Below are 26048 nucleotides of genomic sequence, written 5' to 3'. Positions count from 1 at the left end.
GTACCATCCACATGTTGGTACCGGTGGCTCAACCAACGCAAAGTCATGCATAACAACGTCCCTCCACCTCTTGCGTGGATCACACGCGGGGCGCGGGGCAGGCAGTTCACCGAAGAGAACACACTTCGGCAACCGGTGATCTTCCCTCCGTGCCACGTGTCCAAGCCAGCGCAAACGTCATTCCCGTATGATGTGACCAATGTCCTCAGGCACTCCAAGGGTCTTTGCAAGGGCTGAGGACGTTGCGTGGGTCTCCCATTGCTGCCGTCGCGACACTCCAACGATAGATCTGACACATTGATGGTGGAAAAGGTTGAGGTGTCGTAGGTCCGGAGCCTTCGTTGTCCAGGTCTCCGCGCCGTACAGGAGGGTAGAGAGCACCACGGCAACATACGCGCGACGACGACACTGCAAACTCAGTGACCGGTTCTCTGATACGGCTTGCTTCAATTGCAAGGAACTAAATACGGCAAGCAAATCGAGGGACATTAGGTGCAAACCTCGTTGTTCTAGTTGTCTAGACTGCACGGGGTCTTGAAAATATTGAGCCTCCACGTTGTATCTGTGTGGCATGTGGCATCCGTTGATCTCGTTTGAGTAGTAGTAGGCATGCACTGCATTATGTTTTGATGAAAGGTTCGAAAGCTGATGAATGGGTTTATCATTTGGCTTCCTGTGAGGGTATTGCTTCTGTGGATTGGTTTGGAGCAATGTTCAGATAGTCCAGGCATCAGGCAAATTTATAATGGCGGTCCAAGCTAGTTGAATATCCGGATCACTTTTTCTCATCTGGTCTACACTCCATCCGCTTGCATCCGTAAGCAATGCAAACGCATTGTTCCTTGCACAGGCACGTGACTCCTGCAGGCAATTTTGGGAGAGCGTAAAGTGGTAGGACGGATATCCGTAAGCAATGCAAACGCATTGTTCCTTGCACAGGCACGTGACTCCTGCAGGCAATTTTGGGAGAGCGTAAAGTGGTAGGACGGATATTCCCGTGAAGTTACAACATGATCTGAGTATAATCGTAGGACATCAAGTCTTGACACTACTTGTGACATGATCAATTCTGCTATGCTCTAATGTAGACTAGCAATAAGAGGCATTTGTCAGATACTAGTAACCATGAGGTACTGAGACGATTCTCTTTAGCAAACCACCCACTCCGCTATAAATGCTCAAATAATCTGTCATCTGCCTGCTCCAACTTGACTGTCCTCTTGACAAGTGAAAATCGCTGGCGTTGTCTGGGCCATAAACACCATTATTGGCATTAATCCAACGCCTCCCTTGCTCCTCATCTCTGCATCTCGTAACGATAGGTCTGGCACATCGAAATCTAAAACTAAAATACTTGGAGCTCTTATTTGTTCAAGCTATATTTTCAGAGCCAGGAAGTTGCAAATGGCAAGAAACCCAGCTTCTCTTCACCATTGGTATCACGAGCTATGATCATTATCAGTGAGCAACGTTACTAGAGGAAAGTCGCTGGAGTGAACAGAAAGCTTTCCAATCCAAGCAGCAACGTTTCTTTCTCAGCAAGAACAAATAAAAATGAAAGGAGCAACACCAAGGATTTGTCTATCCCGGTACCCGGGTGTGTGTAGCCTCTGGCATGGCAAAGTTCTGCCACAGATTTCCAGTACAACGGCCACGGACAAGTGTCCCACTGAGATGCGGTCGCTCGCCCGGACCGCTCCGACGCGGACACCTGCGAAGAGCAGCCTGTGACGTTTATTTTTTTATGACAGAAAACTGCAAAAAAAGTTGGGCTTGTCCCTTTAGTCCTACCCATTTCTTCTTCTTCAGCAGCCATTACGAGGTTTTCCATCCGTTTTATCAGGACATCCAATGCGTCTTCAGTGAAAAACGTGGAGTTTTGTCAACGTTTGGTGTGGTTTTCCGTGGCGATCGACCTAAAATCGCGAAATAAATCGCCGTCGATTTGAGCAGAGAGTTTCTGGAGTATCGCCGACAGTACAGTTCGCGTTTTTTTTCGCTCCTTCATGAACCCGTCTTGCGACTATGTTTGCACGGTAGACGTTCGGACTTTCGCATCACTATGCTCCAAGGGAGCAGCTCCGCAACTGGTGGGAGCCAGTGTTGCCAGTGTAGTGGCAACTCCAAGTGTGGAGCCAATTGTAAATGCCGAGAATCTAAGGCTGTGTTTACATGAGAAATTTCAACCCGGGTCGAGTTCAGCCCGGGTTGAAAGTCTGTACGACAAACAAAAGAGGTGAGCGTTTACATGAAGACAGTTGACCCGGGTCAAATACTGATATGCCGCCAAAAGTCCACTTCTACAGTCCTGCATGGTCACGTGAATCCGTTCGCGCGAAATTTGCATCTGCAGTGCTGTTCAAACCTGGCGCGAGATACGCACAGAAGTACGTTTGTACGATTTTCTTGACCCGGGTTGGTTTCAACCCTCCCCTTGGGGGGGGGGGGGTTGAAATCAACCCGGGGCGAAATTTCAACCCGGGTCAAGCGCAATGCGTCATGTAAACGCGCCATTCACTTTGTGCACATGGCGGGTTGAAATCTGACCCGAGTCGAACTCAACCCGGGTTGAAACGCCTCATGTAAACACAGGCTAACAGAGCTTGTGAAAACTGCACGCCGGGGAGGAAGGAAAGGTGTCGAAATTCGCCAACGGTCACCAGGACCGGTACAACTGCACATCCCGTAGAAGTTCAAACCGTTCGGCACGTGCTTGCTTCAGAATGCTCGCCCACAGAGGACACAGCCTGTAGAACTACCGGTATCACAGTCGACAACGCCAACGATTCTGTGTCGGAGTCTCAGCAGTTGGCGTGGGACGTTCTGGACCAGCAACTCATTGGGAACGCGCAGGTTCCGGGCTCAACCAGTCCGTCTACACGCACCGCAACTGACATGCCACCGTCCAGTACCATTGGTAGGTCCACGTCTAGTCAGCTGCTGGCGTACCTCGATCAAAGTCAGGATGACCTGCCAGTACCAGGCCCACATGAACCCGACTGCCCACAACCAGGGAGGCCTGCGACATTTGACTTGCCTGTGTACACCGAGACAGTACGGATCAACTTTGTTCTGGGCACCATGACAGCAGAAGAATGTGCCAATGCCATCAACAGAACATACGACGAAGCTGTGCATTTTCGGCCGAATGCCTTCGATGTCCCCAGTGGCGGTGTGGGCAAAGATTTTGTGAACCAGCTCAGCCAGTATCTGCTGGTATTTGGCAATGCCAGTCCCTTTGAAGGCCAGGCTCTGAAAGTTGCCATGGTGTTCCAGCTGCTACTCCTCCAGAAGCCGTTTCAAGCTGCCACCTCCTCGCATGCCAAGTGTCTGAAGCGTCGTCTGGAGCTGTGGAGAGCAGGGGCGCTTTCAGACCTCCTGCATGAATGTCGCACCATACATAACCAGCTGGAAAAGCAACAGGCGCAACGGGACAGGATCACCACCGATAATGCCAGACGGTTTGCTTCGCTTGTGACCGACGGCAAACTGGGTGCAGCACTGCAATATCTGGATGATGACACCTCGGGAGGCATACTTGACCTGGATGACAGGATTGGCGACAGGCCAGTCAGAGATATCCTAGTGGAAAAGCACCCCCTTGCCGAACCAACCCAACCGGCCGCCGTGCTTCCCGGCACACCTCCAGCACCACCACACCCCGTACGGTTCGAAGCACTCACTCGAGATGTTGTTCGCCGGGCTGCACTCAGCACCCATGGCGCAGCAGGCCCCTCTGGAGTGGATGCCGACACATGGAGACGAATGTGCACCGGATTTGGTGTTGCGTCAGACGACCTTTGTGATGCGGTGGCCTCATGTGCACGGCGCTTGGCGACATCCATGGCAGATCCCTGGTCACTGCAAGCCTACACGTCATGTCGCCTAATCCCATTGGACAAAAAACCGGATGTCAGGCCCATCGGCATAGGGGAGGGTTTAAGGCGGATTGTGGGCAAAGCCATCCTCAGCCTTCTGCGAGACGACATCCTGGAAGCAGCCGGCAGCCTACAGCTTTGTGCCGGTCACGAGTGTGGAGTAGAAGCCGCTATTCATGCCATCAGAGAAGTTTTCGCAGATGACGAAACGGAAGGCCTCCTTCTAGCAGACGCCTCAAACGCGTTCAATTGCTTGAATCGTGCTGTATATCTGCAGAACATCCAACATCTTTGTCCAGCCATGTCACCAGTTGTCATCAACACTTACAGGCAACCCGCACAGCTCTTTGTCGGTGGAGAAGTCATCCTCTCTTCCGAAGGTACCACGCAGGGGGACCCGATTGCAATGCCTCTCTATGCTCTCGGTGTTCTTCCTTTGCTGCAGTCAGTCTCTACTGCAAATACTGTGCAAGCCTGGTTTGCTGATGACTCAGGAGCAGGTGGCAAGCTGATGCCTTTGCGTGCATGGTGGCATAGCCTAACAGAGCAAGGTCCTGCCTACGGCTATCATCTCAACCCGTCCAAGTCGGTTCTCCTGGTTAAACCGGAGCATTATGATCGAGCAGTGGAGATGTTCGCCGACACTGGAGTTGACATCCGCGTCGATGGTTGCCGGTACCTGGGTTCGGCTATTGGTACGCCTGCGTTCCTGGATAGCTTTGTTGAGCAGAAGGCAACAAGATGGCTCAACCTCGTGGAGAAGTTGTCCTCGTATGCGGAAACGCAACCACAGGCTGCATACGCTGCACTCACTCAAGGCCTGCAGAATAAGTGGTCTTTCCTCTGCCGCACCACACCAACAGCTGCAGCTGCTCTGACGCCTGTGGAGAAGCTGCTAATGGAGAGGCTCATCCCCGCTCTAACCGGCCATATTGTCAACTCGGAGGAAAGGTCAATTCTTGCGCTGCCATGTCGTCACGGAGGGCTCGGGCTGGGCAATCCCGTGGATCTCGCATCCCAGTATGATGCATCGCGAAGGGTGACTGAGTCCTTGCAGACCAACATCAAGCTGCAGACTATGGCGCTCGGCTCTGCAACCAGTCTCGTTCGTACTGCCAAGGCGGAGGTGAGGATAACAGCATGGAATGCTGTCAAAGCCCACGCCCTGCTGCTCCGCTCCAGTGTGCCGGAGGCCAAGCAGCGTGTAATCGACCTGGCTGCGGAGAAGGGCTCTTCCAGTTTGCTGACCTGCAGGCCCTTGAAGCGCCATGGATTTGCCCTCTCCAAAGCGGAGTTTCGCGATGGAGTGCACCTAAGGTACAACTGGCAACCACAGCGCATGCCATCAGGGTGCGTTTGTGGAAGCCAGTTTACTGTGGCCCATGCCCTCTCGTGCCCCACCGGCGGTTACCCTACCATCAGGCATAACGAGATCCGCGATGTGACCGCTGGTTTCTTGAAGCGTGTTGCCACCAACGTATCTGTAGAGCCTCATCTGGAGCCCCTGAGTGGGGAGCAGCTGCGCTATCGCACCGCCATCCGCGACGACCAGGCTCGCTTGGACGTAGCAGCAAATGGAGTGTGGGGAGGGCGGTTCGAACGCACCTTCTTCGACGTCCGGGTGTTCAACCCTTTTGCGTCTTCGAACCAGTCCTCCTCCATTTCTGCCACCTACGTTCGCCATGAGAAAGCGAAGAAGAGATCGTATGAAGAGAGGCTGCGGGAGATCGAGCATGCTTCATTTGTCCCGTTGGTCTTCTCGACAACCGGTGGCATGGGCAAGCAATCTGCCTCGCTTTACAAGCGAATTGCATCTCTCATTGCTGAGAAAAGCGGCGAACCGTATTCGGTTGTTATGTCATTCATCCGCTGCCGCCTTAGCTTTGCGTTGCTCAGAGCGAGTGTCATGTGCCTGCGTGGTAGCCGCTCTGTTTTCGCTGTACATGCACCTGTCTCTTCTTCTGCCTCCCTAGTTGCTGCCGAAGCTGGCACTTCCCGTCATTAATTTTATAGTCTTTAGTTCTTTAATATTATTATTTGCCATGGCGACCCCCGTAAGCCCAAATAGCAAATAGCTGGCAGGGCAGGGTTGGGCCTTTTTTTCTTTTACTTCACAGGTGTACAATGTATCATTTTATCAGTCATTACGTATGAGTGTGATAATAATAATTTTCAGTGTAAAAAAAAAAAAATTGAGCAGAGGTGAACGTGAGTTGGCTTGGAGCACGTACAGATTCAAAAATATGTGTACATGCGCACCGGGAAGAAGATGAAGATGCTCACCATTTTCAAATAACTAATTCAAAAAACTACATGACTATTGTACTGCAATTGTTGTAGTTACTTGTTTGCAACTACAATGGCATCAAGTAGATAATCAAGCGAGGTACAGAGGGATTGATGGCTGATCAAAGCCCAAGGGACCAGCCCGAGGGCTTTGATCAGTCATCAAGCCCGACTGTACCTCGCTTGAATATGCTTCAGACGACTGTACCTCGCTTGAATATGCTTCAGACGATCCCCAACAATTTTTTTGATTTTTAATTCAATCGTTTATTCTTTGGGTGATCTCGAGTGCACTACAGTGCATTTCAAAACTATAGACGCGTAGGGTTTTTGAAATATTTCAAATTTGGCTGGAACTTTTTGAGAATAGTTTTCGGAATATTGCTCAGGATCGCTCCACAATTACTCTCATATAGTTTCTAAAGGATTGGGTAACAGACGCCCAATTTGGAAAAATTTATGCACAAAGTGATCACAGATTTTATGTGGTATAGATGCTGGCATAACGGTTTTTGCCTAGGTACGCGTCTATAGTTTTGAAATGGACTGTAGTACAGTATAGTGTGGTAGATAGTACTTCGAAGTAGTACAACTGTAACTGTACTACTACCTGGTTGCAACATGTTCAAAGCAGCCTTGCCTTTATTTCAGCTCGTGTGCATGAGGGTAGATTTCGGCTCCGTTGTAAAATTTGTAGCGGACTTGACATTCGAGCAAAACTAAATCCACTTTTATACCATGGTACGGTACGGAGGGCCTGTTTTCAGCCAATCAGCGCTCGTCTAGCCATGGTTATATTGGCCAGTATAAATCCCGCGCGGGATTTATATAGAATATAAATCCCGGTGCATGGTACGTACGCTAGGGCACTGCCACCGTACATGTTCACTGCCTGAAAGGCAGTGAACTATTACTTTTTTTTTTTTTTTTTTTTCTGTAACACAACTCTTTATTGCACTCAGAAAAATAATAAGGCACCCATTTTGATAGTCCAGGGGATGGCCCACGCCTGGTAAAAAGAATAAACAGAAAAAGAAAAAAAAAGAAGAAAAGAATAAGGCACCCATTTTGATAATCCAGGGGATGGCCCACGCCTGGTAAAAAGAATAAAAATAGAAAAGAATCATGACAAGTACATGACTAGACCTCTAGACAAAAATGTACATGTCTGACTTTAGTTCAACAGTCCTGCAAGGAAACACGTGCCTCGGCTACCACTACAGACGCGGGGTCCCTGGTGACACGGTGTGCGGATGATGATCTTGCCCCACGAAGGCACATCACGCTAGCTCGGACTAATGCAAAGCTTAGCTTGCAGCGAAGCCATGCCATCGTCACGGAGTACGGCTCCTTCAGCTTGTCAGATAGCATGCTGGCAAGACGCTTGAACAGGGCCGATGCACACTTGCTAGTGCCACCAGTGGCTGACAGCACTACTGGCACGAACGTGGCGCGGTCAACCTCAAGCAGACGCTGCTCATATCTCCGGCGTTTCTCCTTTTCATGACGTGCATACACTGAGGAAACTGAGGCAGCGCGATTTGAGGCAGCGTAGGGGTTGAAAACCCTTATATCAAGAAAGGTGCGCTCAAATCGGCCACCCCAGATTCCGTTGGCGGCCACATCAAGACGAGCCTGATCAGCGGTCGTTGTGGACAGAAGCCGGAATTTCTCTCCGGTGACTGGCTGCAGCATCGGCTCTGTGCACACACCATGCGTGACCTGACGCAGAACATCAGCCGTGAGGTCTCGAATTTCATTGTGTCGAATACTGGGGAATCCCCCAGTACTGCAGGACAAGGCATGGGTGACGTCAAAGTTACCATGGCCACAGACGCATCCTGATGGCAGGCGTGCTGGTGTCCACCCGTACCGGAGACAGAGGGCGAGAACTATTACTTGTACGGCGGCAGTACTCCAGCGCACGGACCATACATAAACAGACACAACGGACACCACATGCACGTGTACACTCCACACAGAACGGCACACTGACGAGGAACAGTACACAATGGAAAAGAAGAATGACCTGGAATTCGTCTACAGAGTATTCTGTTATACTGAATCTGAGGATAAAGAACGTCGAATAACCACGAAGTATCCCGAATGGGTCAGCAATGTACATTGTACTTCGAAGAGTTGAAGATCATCAACAGACTGTCTCCTTCGTAAATAAGTTTATAATACCAGTGTACAAATACCAGTGTACAAATACCAGTTTACATGTACTTCAACCCGATTGGAAAAGGCTACAATAGATTGGATTGAAATGTGATACAAAACAGTGTATGCAAATGCATCTACTTGCAAGCAAAACTGATTATAAGATGCAGCATGTGAAAATCAGCACTGTACCATAATTATAGTAACACTTACTCCCAAAGAGTCCAAGCTGTAATCTAACTAGTGACGGTAGTTTGATTCAACGACAAACTCCAGCACCGCAGCAATTCAGTCGCCTTCCGCACCGCTCACGACTCAAGACAAGATCATGAAGATGCTACAATATGCACTGGAACTGAAAGGAAATCTTATGCCAAACATCCACGGAGGAATCTCCTTCTGACCTTGCTCGACCATTCTTTCAATTGACAACTGATAACCATCAGAAGATGTTCATGTACTGCATGATGTAGGAGATCTCCTAATAGGTTCGTTGTTCTGGAAATGCGTAGGGGTACCTGGCATAAGTAGGATATGACCCTCGTAGTCGGGTTATACCGTACCCTCATATAAATCCCTCCTGCTATCGCAGTCGGGATTTATATTCAGCCCGTATAACCCTCTGACTCGGGTTATATCCTCTACGTAGGGAACCCTTGATCAATATCGTAGCGCCATTGCAGGGCAATGCAGGCGCAAGGCATTGGCTTGTATCAAGAGTGCATATAAAGAACCTGTTTATGGTTTCTTGTTTGTATGCATGCCCATTTATGCATTTTATCGTATGTCAGCGCCTTTAAAGCCATGGTCTTATATTCGAAACACCGCTGCTTTCCTAGATATTTTAGATGCAAAATGACTCACCCACTACACCATGCCATAAAAGTCAAAGTCCACACAGAAATTTCAATATAAATCTACTTGTTCACCCTTCCTGCATGCTGGGCTGGTAGCATAGTATTTATTCCTTCATTTTTCCAAAATATACTTCAAATGTCATTAATTTTCATTTATGAAGCCTATGGCTTTATAACTGAGACTGACTTTATAATCGAATATACCCCCCATGGCTTTAAGGTGGCTCACGCCTATTTCAAAAAAATTAACGATTGCTCTGAAAATTTGGTGGGCGGTTGCTCTTAGGTAGTGTATGCAAATGGCGAGTTAAAAAAACGGGGTCTCAATGCTAACCTTTGAGATATAGGCGATGACAATTTCACTAAATTGTCAAATTTGTACAGGATTTGTGATGTATAGCGGAAGGGTATTTCATCAAGAACCTGATTTACAATCTTCCTCATTTTTTGGTTATTGAATGGACTAACTGTGTACATGCCAATGAGAAAATAAAAAACATATGCTTCAATGCTCAATTTCGCCATATAGGCGCAGAATGCCTTTTTGATAAGTTTGCTTTGCTACATGTACATGCACACCAGGGAGTCGTACTCAAACTAGGGAGGTGACACGGCACAGAAATCCGTGTCACAGGGGTTGACTCGCACCCGTGACCCCTCGTTGTTATTTTTGGAATAGTTCAGTCCAGTCCAGTCCGAAAGGTCATACTCGGATCGACTCGCCTTCTGTACTTCACCTCCAAGCGTGCCGCATGGGTGTCTAGTTTTTGAAATTATTGAGGCAGCACATTTCGTTTATATTACAGCCCATCACTCGCCAGTATTCTTTGAAAGACTACCAGCAATTTTTTTAGCTCCTGCCATGTCCGAACTACTTGATAGCAGTGATGGCAACGGCAGCAGTTATGAAACGGCGTGTAGTGTTGCGGTAACTGTTCAGAACTTTTCAGAGTCGTATCCTAGGTTAATCCGAATACTAAAAATTGACCCAAATTGCACATTGCACGAAGCTGGTTTTTGAAAATTGTAAGTCGTGTATCTGCCCCATTTCTTCTTTATGACTTGCACAATACACCAGTCTTCCTAAACAACACATTTCTAGCAGGGGTTAAGTACCATATAAGAGAAGTACAGCCACTGATATTGTCATGTTGAAATACTACAATTTTGACACAAATTACATATAACACGTCGCCAGGTTTTGAAAAATGGAAGTCGTGTATCTGCCCCATTTCTTCTTTATGACTTGCACAATGGTCCAGTCTGCCTAAATAACACATTTATAGCAGGGGTTATGTACCATATTAGAGAAGAACAGCCAATGATATTGTCATGTCTAAATACTACAATTTTGACACAAATTAGACAAAACACGAAGCTGGTTTTTGAAAATTGTAAGTCGTGTATCTGCCCCATTTCTTCTTTATAACTTGCATAATACACCAGTCTTCCTAAACAACACATTTATAGCAGGGGTTAAGTACCATACAAGAGAGCTACATTGTACATCTAGTCATACTGTCACAAACAGCCAGCATTTTTCCTGCAGCAGTCACACCACCATCATCATTATTTCCAGGGAAATCCTCTTACATTGTCAGCTCCTACGTCGTTAGATACAATGTAGGGGGCTGTAGGACCGGCTCGTCAACAATAGAGAACCTGAACAAGCGTGCTCGGGACGTCTCAACAATCGTAGTATGCCTGAGCACTCCAATAAAAACTTGATCAATGGCAAAATCGTTCCCCACAGAAAAATCATACTTTGCGGGTCTTGCGTTGCACGCTTGGAGGTGAAGTACAGAAGGCGAGTCGATCCAAGTATGACCTTTCGGACTGGACTGGACTGAACTATTCCAAAAATAACAACGAGGGGTCACGGGTGCGAGTCAACCCCTGTGACACGGATTTCTGTGCCGTGTCACCTCCCTAGTTTGAGTACGACTCCCTGATGCACACCTACATATCCCATGTACATGTCCATATACATCTACTCTTCTCTACTAGCCCCACCCCAACCCTGCAATACACATTTACACCAGTGTACACACACATACCACACACAAACACACACACACACACGCATACATGCAAACACACACACGCATACATGCAAACAAACACACACACACACCTGTCCTGTCGAGCCACTACCACTAGGGTCACGTGGGCCCCGGAAGGGCAGCAGAGAGAGAGAGAGAGAGAGAGAGAGAGAGAGAGAGAGAGAGAGAGAGAGAGAGAGAGAGAGAGAGAGAGAGAGAGAGAGAGAGAGAGAGAGAGAGAGAGAGAGAGAGAGAGAGAGAGAGAGAGAGAGAGAGAGAGAGAGAGAGAGAGAGAGAGAGAAAGAGCACGCCACCCGGTGGCGCTCCAGACACACACACGCACACACACACACGCACACACACACACACACACACACACACACACACACACACACACACACACACACACCTTTGGACCTTTGGAAAGCCCATCGCCGAAGGCGATGATAGCTACAGTGTTGCCACAACATTTTAGCCAAATATCAGTAGGATAGAAAAAGAAAATGCATCATCTGGGGGCTTCGCCTCCAGACCCCCCAATCATAGTAACCACAGTATACACACGCATACAGGCGCCAGAATTTTCGCGATTCTAAGTGAGACTCAGACTGAGTTTCCATCTTTTCCCAAGACTGATGATGATCTTGCTTAGTAGGGCAGGAAAGAGCTACAGAAACACTCATGATGACCAGTGTAGGCAACAAAATCGGGATCATGACTTCTAAACCAAGCAGAAGGGCAACATTGGACATTATCATGGCTGCTGTCGGCAGGAGAAGGCCAATTGTCGGCAGGTCGTGACATGCCTCCAAAATCAGCAGGCTACTGACATGTCGGCAGGTGTGGCAACACAGTAGCTATTAGGCGAGGCAGAACACACACACACGCACACACACACACACACACACACTACTACTACTACTGCTACTGTAGCATGGTTGCCCAAGGGCCACACCATTCCGAAAGAAGCCGGAGTCATTGTCAGGAGCAGAAACGGAGAACTGACGGCTGCAGCGAGAACAGCGGACACAATATGACGCTCTGTCAGACTTGGTTGCCCGATGGCCACGGTTGCACATGTGACGTCTGAAACCAGGCACTGACTTGAATTGCCGATTGCATGTCAAACACAAGAGAGAAGCATGGACGCTGAGCGGAATAGATGATGCCGGCTCGGACACTTTCGATGGTTCCAGGGGCAAACAATGATGCACGCGCCGGACACCACGAGAGTGAAACCACCTTCTGCATGTACCACACTGCACAGCACCACGCTGGTCCTGGATGGGGAGACTTTGCTCTGCGCCACATTTGTGCCTTGTTTGTCACCTGGCTGGCGAAACGACCGATGGCAGATAAGACAGTCCACCCGCCAGGCAGACCTATCCTGAGCAACCTCATACCAGGCCAGACAGACACACACACACGCACCACACACACGCACAAACGTGCGTGTAAACAGTGACTAAACACACACACACACACACACACACACACAAGGCACACACATGATCGCACGCCTGCAGACCATCGCTCCAATGAAGATAAGATTACTACTTCTTTGCGTAAATATGTTTGAGATAGAGTGTCGCTCTTAGATGTGACTGATGCCATCAACCAATGTCAAGGAAAAAAATTCACGGTTCGCGTCAGACTCGGCTAGAGGCCGAGTTTTCCGCATCCGTAGGAACGCCATCATCCTTCAAGGATCAAGGCGCAGATGCAAGGAAAGAATGTGTTCAATCTTCTTCTGCACACGTAGAAATAGGTTTGGGCATTTTCGATGATTTAGAATGTACGTCGCGTGAATATAACAATGTGACAGAGGCAGCCACAATTTACTGATTACTGTGCATTGATCTAGCTATATACACTGCAAGTGCACTGTAAATATTGTGTTACATGCACGTAGTTGTGAAGGGAGACAGTATACATGTACATTCACCAATGACACACCTGTCAGACAGCAGGTTAGGGCTAGTCAAAGTTATGAAGGCACAATATACGATACGAAGGCATAATTTTGCGATGTACTTGAGTTTGTGAATATATAGTGGACTTTGTGTTCACACATACTCTACCAAATTGCCATGCACACCCTTGTAACACACACACACACACACACACACACACACACACACACACACACACACACACACACACACACACACACACACACACACACTTGAGCCTGGGGAGCATGATTGCTGTCAGCCAGTGTTGCTTTCAAATGCGTATTCTCGTCAGGAGTGATGTGAAACACATACTGGTAAAATAATATCAATCTCTAAAAAATGCATCCTAAATAAAACGCTGAAGCACTGAGTCTAGTCAGAGTGATAAGACAATAAATTGAAGGAATTTCTCAACAAAAACTCAGTGTACCGCTGTGATCAAGCCGTGGCAATAACTATAGTAGAGTTCTTGGTGGACAGCGATTACCATAAAGAAATGGTGAGATACTACAGTAGTACCCTCTACTGACACAATGCAACCACGTTGTCCAGTACATGTTCGAATCAAAAATACTTTCGTACATTCGTGACCATTTCAATTTATATTCAAGGGCGACCTCCACAATCCACTGGCTTCAGAGTCGATTTATCATTATAGAACGGCCATTCTTGACAAAATAGTCAGACAAATTTTGCGAAGGATGGCGTTCTACTGTGGAAGGGACTCGCCAAGTCACTTGAACCAATTCAACGAAAATACAAAATACTCAGGTTTTACACATTCACGTACCCGTCTGTGCCGTCCCCCATTCCTTCCAAGACATCCACATAGACTCCAACGCTTTTATTCTACTCTTTTTCCGAAGCCGACCATGGGCATGGGCCGTGCCTGCTGGAAGGGACATCCTTCTCTGACAGGTGACAATTTCCACAAGTAAAAAATGCACCTAAAAAAAAGTAGCCAAGTGAAGGAGTGAAAAAAAAGAAGAAAAAAGCTCACACTCTAGACTCGAGTACGAGAGTTTCGTACTCAGGCCATCTGCTCGAGCTGGACCCTTCGAAACTGGAGTGCGCTACATACAAAGCTCGCTACGCCAACTCTGCATGTCTTTTCTCGAACGTAGGATGCGCGAGAACCTGCGCAAAAGACGAGTTTAGAAATAGGCGCGAGCCACCTTAAAGGTGCGTACATACGGTACGAGCTCTTCTACATTCTTTTTTTGGTTGATGTTGTTCGCGCTGCGACGGAGTTGTACTCGTAGGGTCCGCCATCTCAGCATAACTTCCTACTACAGTAGCTACTGGTCTGAGTGATGTCCCATGACTATGTATTTTCCGTTCGTTTTACTCCATGTCCATGCAAGTAACAGTTTTACTTGTGGATCTACACACAGGGAAATGCACGCATCATACATTCATAGGGCAGGTCAACAGCTACTATACATGTAGTTTGGAGCAGGGAGTAGTAAAATACCGGGTTTTTTTCAATTTGCAGATTGGCTACCTTGATGCAGAGATCAATAGGCTACATTGTTTGCTGGCAATACAGAAGGTGCACAGATGAGCTAACGGAGTCCGGTATTTTACTACGGTACCCCCTGACTGCGGTAAATTATTCTGCCCGTCTATTTTTGACATGTCCAGCTAGCTTTTTTTGTAGGGAGTAATAAAAAACGATTTTTAGTACTCCCTAGATCCCTAGGCCCGGCCTGCATGCTGGGCAAGTCCAAGATCTGATCCAGTGCGCAATGCGCATGCCAAATATGCAAAAGAGCTGACGCATGTACAAACTGGGGTACCGAAAGCGTTGGTCCGACGTAGATCTACGCTGTGCACATGTGGTACGACCGAGTTCAAGAGTCCATTGTGAATGCGGAAAGCCAGTACGGTAAGTTCTTATTGCTTGGGCAATATGGCTTACCGATATACGGTGCGCCGTGCAAATATGCACTACATTATCATGTGACAACGAAACTCAGGAACTTCACAAAATTGGTTCAAACACACCAAAGAAATCGGTCCAAACATCGGGCGAAACCGATATTAATCTGAAAAAGTGCAGGAATTTGGCATGTTTCTCCGGATGGAATCCTGCAAACCTTGATTTCCGGAAGACGCAATGCAAAAGCTGGGCTACGCAAGGAGAAGAAAAGAGACCACTGACAACAACAGCGTCACTCTTATCTGTACCGGTTGTTAGAGCAAGTAGTTAGTTTCCCAATCCGTTGGTCTTGAATCTGTTGGTCTTGATTCTGTTGGTCTTCATTTCTCCAACGTGTGTGTGGTGAGTGCTGTTTTCCACGAAGTATCAAGTGCTAGTGATAGTTGTTCAGTCTCTAGCTAAGTCAGTCTCTCTACTCTGCTCGCAGACCTTTTTTGGATCTCTTTGCGGACTTTGGTCAACGTAGCCTCCGTCTTCCTCCCGGTGAGTTTCTGCTTCTGTGGTTAGTCCCCCTCTCATGATATATATCGTACTTGTGCTTCGTTTCAACACGCTATATTTTCTGTTGGCCCCATGGCTGTGTGAGCTATGATGCCGGTGTCATTCTTGTATTCCATATGACGTGTGTTGATGTGTTCTCGCTGTCTGCAAGAACTGTCGGCATGTATCTGGGTGTCAGGCAGAGGTTGTAGGCGCGCGGGTTCCTGGTCGGCTGGGGTCAGCGAGAATCGTCGAGCAAATTGTTAAAGGGACTCATCCTCCTCTCCATATTGCTCCTTGTAGTAGAGTATTGTGAATTGTGATATTAGGAGTGGAAATTGCTGACACATGTAAACTCCATGCGCCAAACACTACATTGTACCTGTATGAAACTCGTAATCACTTAGTATCTAGTACAGTTGTATGTAGTATGTACAGTTGACTTTCTTGCTTATTTCTTGTCGCGAGATCAGCGCATTGTGGTCACTTGTAATCCAGGGCGTGATGCTGAGGGGGAAATCGTCTCGCCTCGAAGTGCTGTTGTTTAGCTCATAAGCACAAACTTTTGCTGCATATCAGCATGATCTCACGCAGGTTCACGTGGCTATTTCCCCGTATCACCAAGGTTTTTTTCTTCGGGTGCGCATTGCTGCTTGTTGTACAAAAGACGAAACACGCACACAAATTTCTCTTCATCGCCTCGGTGATTCAGTTAAACAGGAACTAGGCCCAATAACATAAAGGCTTTCCATGCTTCACTTCGTTGTGAGAGTGGTTTTATGGAGGTGCACACTCTGGTTTATGTACTCTTGCTTGAAATGTTTATAGACGATTTTTGTAGATTTCAAATCTTTACCAGTGGCAGTGGGGAAAAGCACGAGAAGAATGTGTGAGCTTGAGTACATAACAAAGTGTTGTCAGTCTGCTGTCTGGTTTCACTGTCTGTTTTCGTTGCTTGTCATGTACTTGTGTTTAGCCCTCGAAGTGCCATTGAGCGAGAATCAGTGTGTCATAACTCAGCTAGATCTCCACGGATCTTTACAAAATTTGGCTGTGTGGAAAGATATCAAGGCCAGGTAGACAACTAGAAAGCGAAGATGCAGCGAAAATTGTCTTCTTCGCGAGGATGTCTGATCGAAGTTTGTGCTCTGCATTTTCGTAGCATTTGCGCTTTCCCACGCGCTCGATCGAGCGCAGCACAGTCAACTTTCAGCGCGGATAAAGTTGACCTGAAAGCCACTCAAAATCTCGATGTTTCGATTGCCGTGAAAAAAAAAGATAACAGCGATGCTCATACTTCATGTTTTCTACTCGCGACAATTGTTTGTTCGAGTGGCGCACTTCAGGCTTCGCCCTGGCGACATCTATATTCTTTCACACAAAACGATGTGATGAGTCGATAGCCAAGGTTCTCCTGAACGCGTAGACTGGTCATTTGTAACTATCCTGTGTTTTAGAGGCGGAGATACGAAAATATTTGTAGACACATAATCATTCTGGTCGCCTCAAGTCGCCCTTAGCAGTACAAGAGACCCAGTACAGTATAACACTTTCAATGTTGTCACTCCTCAAGTCACCCTTAGCAGTACAAGAGACCCAGTACAGAATAACAATTTCAATGTTGTCACTCCTCAAGTCACCCTTAGCAGTACAAGGGACCCAGTACAGTATAACACTTTCAATGTTGTCACACCTCACATCACCCTTAGCAGTACAAGAGACCCAGTACAGTATAACACTTTCAATGTTGTCACTCCTCAAGTCACCCTTAGCAGTACAAGAGACCCAGTACAGTATAACACTTTCAATGTTGTCACTCCTCAAGTCACCCTTAGCAGTACAAGAGACCCAGTACAGTATAACACTTTCAATGTTGTCACTCCTCAAGTCACCCTTAGCAGTACAAGAGACCCAGTACAGTATAACACTTTCAATGTTGTCACTCCTCAAATCGCCCTTAGCAGTACAAGGGACCCAGTACAGTATAACACTTTCAATGCTGTCACTCCTCAAGTCACCCTTAGCAGTACAAGAGACCCAGTGCAGTATAACACTTTCAATGTTGTCACTCCTCAAGTCACCCTCAGCAGTACAAGAGACCCAGTACAGTATAACACTTTCAATGTTGTCACTCCTCAAGTCACCCTTAGCAGTACAAGAGACCCAGTACAGTATAACACTTTCAATGTTGTCACTCCTCAAGTCACCCTTAGCAGTACAAGAGACCCAGTACAGTATAACACTTTCAATGTTGTCACTCCTCAAGTCACCCTTAGCAGTACAAGAGACCCAGTACAGTATAACACTTTCAATGTTGTCACTCCTCAAGTCACCCTTAGCAGTACAAGAGACCCAGTACAGTATAACACTTTCAATGTTGTCACTCCTCAAGTCACCCTTAGCAGTACAAGAGACCCAGTACAGTATAACACTTTCAATGTTGTCACTCCTCAAGTCACCCTTAGCAGTACAAGAGACCCAGTACAGTATAACACTTTCAATGTTGTCACTCCTCAAGTCACCCTTAGCAGTACAAGAGACCCAGTACAGTATAACACTTTCAATGTTGTCACTCCTCGAGTCACCCTTAGCAGTACAAGAGACCCAGTACAGTGTAACACTTTCAATGTTGTCACTCCTCAAGTCACCCTTAGCAGTAAAAGAGACCCAGTACAGTGTAACACTTTCAATGTTGTCACGTGGTTATCAGGAGCGTTGCTGTTGTTTTAATCAGGCACGCGGGTTTTTTGTTCTGTTTTCAGAAATAGGTTGTGTGCTTAGTTTGAGACATCTGTAATGTTAGTTTGTGAAGCGGAGGAAACGTTGTTGGCGCAGGCAAAGCTTTGAAATGTGGTGTGATGTGTTTCTTGACGTCTAATGTGTGTGTGGGTGTGGGTTTGCGTGTGTGTATGCGTGTGCGTGTGTGTGTGTGTGTGTGTGTGTGTGTGTGTGTGTGTGTGTGTGTGTGTGCAGCATTATAGTCATAATGCAGATTGATGGGTGCACGCGGCTGCTTCCTGCTGCCACTATGCTGCTACGATTGCTAGCGCTTTTACTGCATGCTGATGCTTTGCTGCTGGCTACGGTCACGTGCACTGTGCATCACGGTAACCATGTCGGACAAACGTCTTGGTGCATGCTCCCATGGTACTCTATGCGTTGTGGCATTCTACGTGTCATTCAACATAACACTCAACGTGGCATTCCTTCATGCACGACGCTGAACGTAGGCGGCATGCATCGTGGCATGCTAAATTTGGCCTAGTTATATATTTCGATCCGTTCTGTGTGTGGATCACTCTTGTCAGATCGTTGTGTTTCACCCACCCACCTCCCTTCTCTCATCTCTTATTTGCTTCTGATAAAGAAAACAAACGGGTGTTGGCCATTTCCGGCTACTCAGGGCTCTCTGTCTTTGTCCCTCAGACGTCACTATCGTCTTGGCTCCGCCAAGATCCTGCTCTCTCCGTAGCCTCTCACTGGCCAGCACCCTCCAAACCGCAAGCTGTTGTGTGTTGTAGTTAATGTGTGTGTGTGTGTGTGTGTTCGCGTGTGTTCATGAACGTGTATCTGTGTGTACGTGTGTTGTGTTCGCATGTGTGTATGCACGTGTATAAGTGTGCGTGTATGTGTGTTTGTGAGGGTGCTTTCGCGCGCGCGCGCGCGTGCACATGCGTGTGTGTGATGTGTGACGTGTGAAGTAGTTCAATCAACTGCGTGAAGTAGAACAGGCAAAAATTAGTGGCGGTCAATTCATCAGCTTTGTAAGCTGGTTTATGGTGGAATCGCAGAACACGTTCCTATGTCCAACATAGTTTTTTCGCTGTCGTCGCTTCAGATTTGGGCATGTGTGCAGGTTTATGTGTGTGTGTGTTTGTGTATGTGCATGTGTGTGTTTGTGTGTATGTGTTGTGTGTGTGCAGGTGTGTGCTTGGGTGTGTGCATGTGTGTGTTTGTGTGTGGGGATGTGTTGTGTGTGTGTTTGTGTGTATGTGTTGTTTGGGTGGGTGGGTTTATTATTATTCTTTATTTCCACGATGGCCCATGGCCAATAAGGAAGATAATATGATTCAAATCAGTCCAGAATCATATAAAATCAGTCTAGCAAGTAAGGAAACCAACACTGTAAGTGCCAGTGTATTTTTTGATGGGTGTATGTGAGTGTGTGTATTTGTGTGAATGTCAGTGTGTGTGTGTGTGTGTGTGTGTGTGTGTGTGTGTGTGTGTGTGTGTGTGTGTGTGTGTGTGTGTGTGTGTGTGTGTGTGTGTGTGTGTGTGTGTGTGCATGTCTGTGTGCATGTCTGTGTGCAGATCTGCATATATTTGCCTCCATTCATGAATTCCCCCTGCATTTGTGTTTGCTGTTCTCTGTAGTGCCACAAGGTTTCTTCACCACTGTTGTGGTTTGGCTGTATTCAAGGACTCAAAGATGGCGACAATGAACAATCGTTCGGGTAGGTCCATTTTGGCTTCTATCAATGTGTAGAGCTGTGTAGGTTGAATACAAAGTTGAACGTATCCTTACCAAGTTACTAGCCATGCCTGGGTCATGACAAAGCTGACTTTTTGATCTACTTTGATCCAGCTCCATGGGTTCATTTATGTTTGTGGGCCTTACCTCTCTGGCACTGGTCAACATTCCTCTGGTCTGGTATCCATACCCGGAACAGAAACTGTAACACATGCATGCAACACACAGCCTACTCAAAGGCGTACTGGTCTGCTTCATATCATTTCGATGGGGCAGACAAGTGTCAAATTTGGAAGGGGAAATTCCCAGTTCACATTCCACTTGGTTTCTTTACTTGAACATAGACCAGAACAAGTTTTTTTACGAGATCTGGAAGAGTGTTGCTGTGATCTGTGGCACCAGCGTTCCCGTAAGGGGAAGCAGAGCTTGATTCAGGCGAAAGATGATATTAGCATTGTATATGTATGTCATAAGATAGCACCTGGTATTGATTAAGTCAGCGAGAGCCACACTGCCCATGCGGTTTGGAGCACTGATGACGTCATTCTGCTCACACATTATATTTCATCAAAAGAATTGATGAAGTCATTCTGTAGGTCAATACTGAAAATATATTTGTTTGAAAACATTGATGTATGTCAAAGTTAGTGCAGGAATTCTGCATGTCTTGGGTACACCCACTAGATCTGGCTGCAATAGTGAGGTGCGTATTGTTAACGGGGAAGTTAAGGCAAAAATTAAAATCTCACCAGTTGTAGTCTTCGGGGTGCTGAGTCGAATAGTCTTGGTCCGAGAAAGCTGAGACGCTCCCTTCCTACTTGAATCCCAATCGAACTCACGTACTTGCACCGAAACTGGGTGACTGCGCCCTACTAGATGGAGATTTGTAGGCAAAATGTCACTAAAAGCGCCAGTTCCTTCTAATAAATGCATGGATGACCGCGATTGGCCCACATATTGTAGTCTTTTGGACGCTGAGTCGACTGGTTTTGGTCCGAAAAGGCTGCGATGCAGCGTTCCTCCTTTATTCCCAATCGAACATGGTTGAACAAGTGGTCAAGTGCTCCTGGGTGCCCAAATCACCAGGTCACCACGCCAACAGGCAACAACTTTCACACCAAGGTTCAACTCGAGTTCAACTCGAGTGACAGGACTGCACCCAAAAAAGGTCAAACAGGCTAGTAAGTTGTACCCTGCAGGCACGGTGACCAGATGACTGGTGTACGCAGGATCACATGACCGCTTGCTCAACCATGTTCGATTGGGAATAAAGGAGGAACGCTGCATCGCAGCCGTTTAGGACCAAAACCAGTCGACTCAGCGTCCAAAAGACTACAACATATGGGCCAATCGCGGTCATCCGTGCTTTTATAAGAACGAAATGGCGCTTTTAGTGACATTTTGCGTACGTATCCCCATCTAGTAGGGCGCAGGTACCCAGTTTCGGTGCAAGTGCGCGAGTTCGATTGGGATTCAAGTAGGAAGGGAGGGTCTCAGCTTTCTCGGACCAAGACCATTCGACTCCGCACCCCGAAGACTAAAACTGGTGAAATTTTGATTTTTGCCTTAACTTCCCCTTTAAAGGGGAACTGTCACCAAAAATTTCTTTGTCTTAGGGGTCGTCGCAAAAGTTTTCTGTCGTCCCTGAAACGAACATCGTTCATTTCGTACTCGGACCCCTCCCCCCCCCCCCCTTTCCCTGAAACGAACACAGCTTGCTATGCTGGATGACGAAAATCTCATGCATGTGCATGTCATATGTACAGTGTCAGTCGACTTGCGATTTCGACTCGCACCCCCCCCCCCCTCCCCCCAAATGAATCATGTTCGTTCAGGACGACAACAAATTTTTGCGACGACCCCTTATCTTGTAGTTCTTTGGCTCCTGATCACGATGGTGTTATCCGTTTTCTCTGCGATGGCTTGAAGTGGGTGAAAACTTGAAAAGAAGGTGCCCAAAATTGTCCCAAGGTACCGAGTGACATCACGCCGGACTTGACCTCCACGCGTACATTTGTCGTCAAAAACGAAGTCCAGCCCGTGTGCTGGTCGATCGAGCTAGCTGTTCCAATGTACGGTGCATGTGTGCTTTTTGAACTGTAACACGGATGGGTACGTCGTACCAAAGGAGAATGCCAAAGAGTCAGAGACCCACGTGCAGCTACACAGCCAAATCAAAAAATAAAATGCAGCTGAGCTTTCACCTTTCTGACTTCTTCTGTGAGGATCTAAGTTTTATTCTGTGAGCATGGAAGTACGTCGTTGTTTTGAACTTTTCGTGTGAGGAACAACACAATGATGAGTGTGTATGCAGAAAACAGTACTCCTCCGGCCGGCGATAACATCACCAACCCGAGCCCCAAAGGAACGCAATGTAGGTACGTGAAGGCGATTCATCTGGCAATGTTGCTGAAGATGCAGATGACAAACTCCGACGTCTTTCATTTCAGAGCCGGGTGGGTAACACCGCTACCTTTAGCTTCAATACAACAACATCATTTTCAAGCACCAGGTATGTGTGTCACACTAACAGCAAACAAACATCCTTCCACTCCTTTGTAATCACAAATAAAACAAAGAGCTGGAGCTTCGTGGAGGAAGTAGACTACCAGTGCGACAAACTGCTGTCGACTTTTTGTTTATTTTGTCCCTTTTTGGCATTCTCATTGTGTACAACGTACACATCGAGTGTCCGAGTCCAGAAGGCAAGCGTGCACCGTACATCGAACAGTTGGCTCGATCGACCAGCATACGGGCTGGACTTCGTTTTTGACGATGAATGTACGCGTGGAGGTCAAGTCCGGCGTGACGTCACTCGGTACTTTGGGACAATTTTGGGAACCTTCTTCTCAAGTTTTCACCCACTTCCAGTCATTGCAGAGAAAAACGAATAACATCATCGTGATCAGGAGCCAAAGAACTACAAGGTAAGACAAAGAATTTTGTTGTGACAGTTCCCCTTTAACGGGCATTTGTGCGTTTGTGTGTGTGTGTGTGTGTGTGTGTGTGTGCACGTGCACACATGTGTGTGTGTGTGTGCACGTGCACGCGTGTGTGTGCGCGAGTATGTGCGTGTGTGTGTGTGTGTATGTGTGAGTATGTGCGTGTGTATGTGCGAGTTGTTTGTTCCTTATTTCCCGGTCGTGAACATGCGGTCTGTTCACAGGATTTTTGATTCTCGTTGCTGCCCTTATCGCCTGTGTTCCATATTGCAATGGTAAGTCTCTGCACCTCATGGCATTGTTGAATTTTTCAGGCGCTAGTACGCCAAACACTGCAAAATGGGCACATCTACTCACTATAACAAGAAAATTGAACCCGACAATCCTTGTCACTGCACATTACAAGCATGTTCTTCACTCAACGGCTAGAATTTCACTAGCAGTTAAACTCTACAGAAGTGGAAAACAATTGAGCAAATCAGCCGCTCAGATCGGGTCTGCCAATTTTAGGAAATTAGGCACGGAATCCAGCAAATAAAGTAAATCATTATGTCCATTCTCGAAGGGAACTCACGATGGCCGCTAAAACCCGGTAAACCCTAGCGGCAGATGCACCGACTAACAGTGCTTTTACACACCAGACAGTGCCAGAAATCCCATGACATCTATATAGTTCATCCCGCGAATGGGGGCATTTTCAATGACGTCTATAGACGTCATCAGCGTTCAATGGGTTAAGTCATCTAAGCATGCACTGTACAGTCAGGCGGATAGGCGTTATAACACTCAAGGATGAACCGTGCAGGAAGATTCCAATCACTCAAAAGAGTACACACCAGTGCATCAGAGTACATGGGAGTTCCAAACCCTCGGGAGGGGTGGCGGTGGGCTATTCTCTAGGTAATGCCAGTCATCGTTGATGTAATGTCAGGGGCATCGGAATCGGTGCGGCCAAATTGGCACCAATGATTTCAGAAATGGACATTCTGAAAATCCCTCCTACGCATTTTTGCACGCCTAAAAAGTATAGGGGTATCCCACACCTGCATAAGACTATATGTCTGTACAGGACTACAGGTTGTGCCACAGTCAATGCTCTCTATTATAGCCAGACCAGCCATAAATTTATAGAAAATAGAAAGGACCAAGGAACTACAAGTTACGCTATAAGGTCATGGTAAAAATTATCTTTGATTAGTACACGCGCACCGATTTTTGGCGGCGCACCGACAATTTTTTATTTTCTATGCATGCATATGCGCGCATGAAAACGGTCAATGTGAAAGGCATGAATCAGGGAGTAGTAAAATACCGATATTTTTCTACTCCCTGGTCTGAATAACGAACATGTCACCATGTACATATGTGTGACCCTATCTTTGGAATTAAAATAATTGTGGGGAATAAAATAAAATAAATCGCTCACTCGCACCGATTTTCACAGGCTCATGACCTGAGAATCAACTTAATTTTTTACCATGGCCTAATGTCCCCTAACACCACCAGTTCCCAAACAATCAGCTCATGCGATAACACTGCACGACACTGACCGACAGTATGGACATTCTAACTGGCTAACATCTCTAGCACATCTTGGATGCGCACTCCAACAGCCTTCCAACTTGTAAAGGTTCTAAGTTATAGAAATAACATAAGGAGGGGAAGGTGAGCGCAACCAAAATAAGCACGAGCTGAAAATCTCAGCTGTGAAGGACTTGTGTTCATGCATGTCGATGACGATACTGGCAAGACCATTGGACAATACCGTCTAACCACGATTCAAGGACGGAAAGGAACATCCCACACACTTTGTGTGGCTCAAAAGATGCGAAGATAAGTTAGAACCTTCCAAGTTGGAAGGCTGTTGGGGTGCGAATCCAAGAAGTGCTAGAGCTGTTAGCCAGTTAGTTGTAGAACATCAGTACCGTCGGTCAGTGTCGTGCAATGATATCACATGCGCTGATTGGTGGTGTTTGTGGACATTATAGCATAACTTGTAGTTCCTGGGTCCTTTTCATTTTCTGTAAATTTTTCCTTCGCTCCCCATCCGAGTCCAACAATAAATTTTATATTCTTCCCCAAAGTGCTAATTCTGGTCAATCATATTCTTCTTCCAGAGGAGGACCCCCCCCCCCCCCCCTTCTGCGTGTCCGCACCAATGTTCAATACCTCCAGCACCCTGTATGAACCTGATTGTGATACACGTACCCAATATTAATCCTACTTCTGTGCTGCTCAATGATATGTACTGCTGGGTCAGGAAACAAATCTGGATGTAGATTTTCCAGATCAGGACTGTCACCTCTCCTCAAATTGCCGTTTTCTTTCAGCATGGACGGGTCAGCACAATCACCTCTATTCTGTCTGCTTGTCTTCTACAGGTCAAGTTCTTACACTGAAGGCTGTTGGGCAAGGCACCGCTCCGTTCATAGCTTACTACCTACGGGTACAACGTACGGCAGATATTGGAGTAAGCTACTTACCATCATGCGAGGCCCAGGGTGCTACTGGTTCAAATATTAAACTGATTAACACTGACAATAATATGGTTGTTGGTGAACATAACCAACCGTTTGATCAGAGTGGCAGTGCCACTAGTACTATTGTTGAATGGGACACTGTCCACCACCCCACTCTCGACGAAAGATACACTGGACTGTACGAATGTATATCAGATGTACCAGGTGCCATGACAGCACAACAAACCTTTCGACTACATGTAATATGTAAGCAGGTCATTGATGTTGTTTCAAATCTTTATTCTCACGATAGCCAGTGGCCAATAAGAGATAATAGTGTAAGAAAGGAGAACGAGTGAGGAAGAATTGGGTGGGCAGAGCCTAGCGGTTAATGACTACTTAAGTGTACGGGCAGGGGTGGTTACCTACTTCATTGTACTGGTCGTTTGTACGTGTACCATGTTTCCATACTCCAGTGCCCATGAAAACTGAAAAGCTTTAACCCTTTCAAGCCCAAGGACCAGTATACTCGTCCCTGGTGATTTCCCAGGCACGAGTATACTTGTCCAAACG

General features: G+C 47.0%; 1 protein-coding gene across 1 annotated transcript in view; it reads left to right on the top strand.

Moving 5' to 3' along the window:
- Positions 1-15372: 15372 nt before the first annotated feature.
- LOC135811971 (mucin-5AC-like) overlaps positions 15373-26048 on the top strand; it is a 134341-nt gene continuing 123665 nt past the window's right edge. The window contains exons 1-5 of the mRNA XM_065325245.1: positions 15373-15465; positions 15551-15606; positions 19978-20057; positions 23241-23291; positions 25398-25742. Of these exons, the coding sequence (XP_065181317.1) occupies positions 20033-20057; positions 23241-23291; positions 25398-25742 (421 nt within the window). The 5' untranslated portion in view covers positions 15373-15465; positions 15551-15606; positions 19978-20032. The remainder of the gene's footprint in view (positions 15466-15550; positions 15607-19977; positions 20058-23240; positions 23292-25397; positions 25743-26048) is intronic.

The sequence above is a fragment of the Sycon ciliatum genome, chromosome 3, assembly GCF_964019385.1.
Source record: "Sycon ciliatum chromosome 3, ocSycCili1.1, whole genome shotgun sequence".
NCBI lineage: Eukaryota > Metazoa > Porifera > Calcarea > Leucosolenida > Sycettidae > Sycon > Sycon ciliatum.
This window is presented reverse-complemented; position numbering and strand designations above follow the sequence as displayed.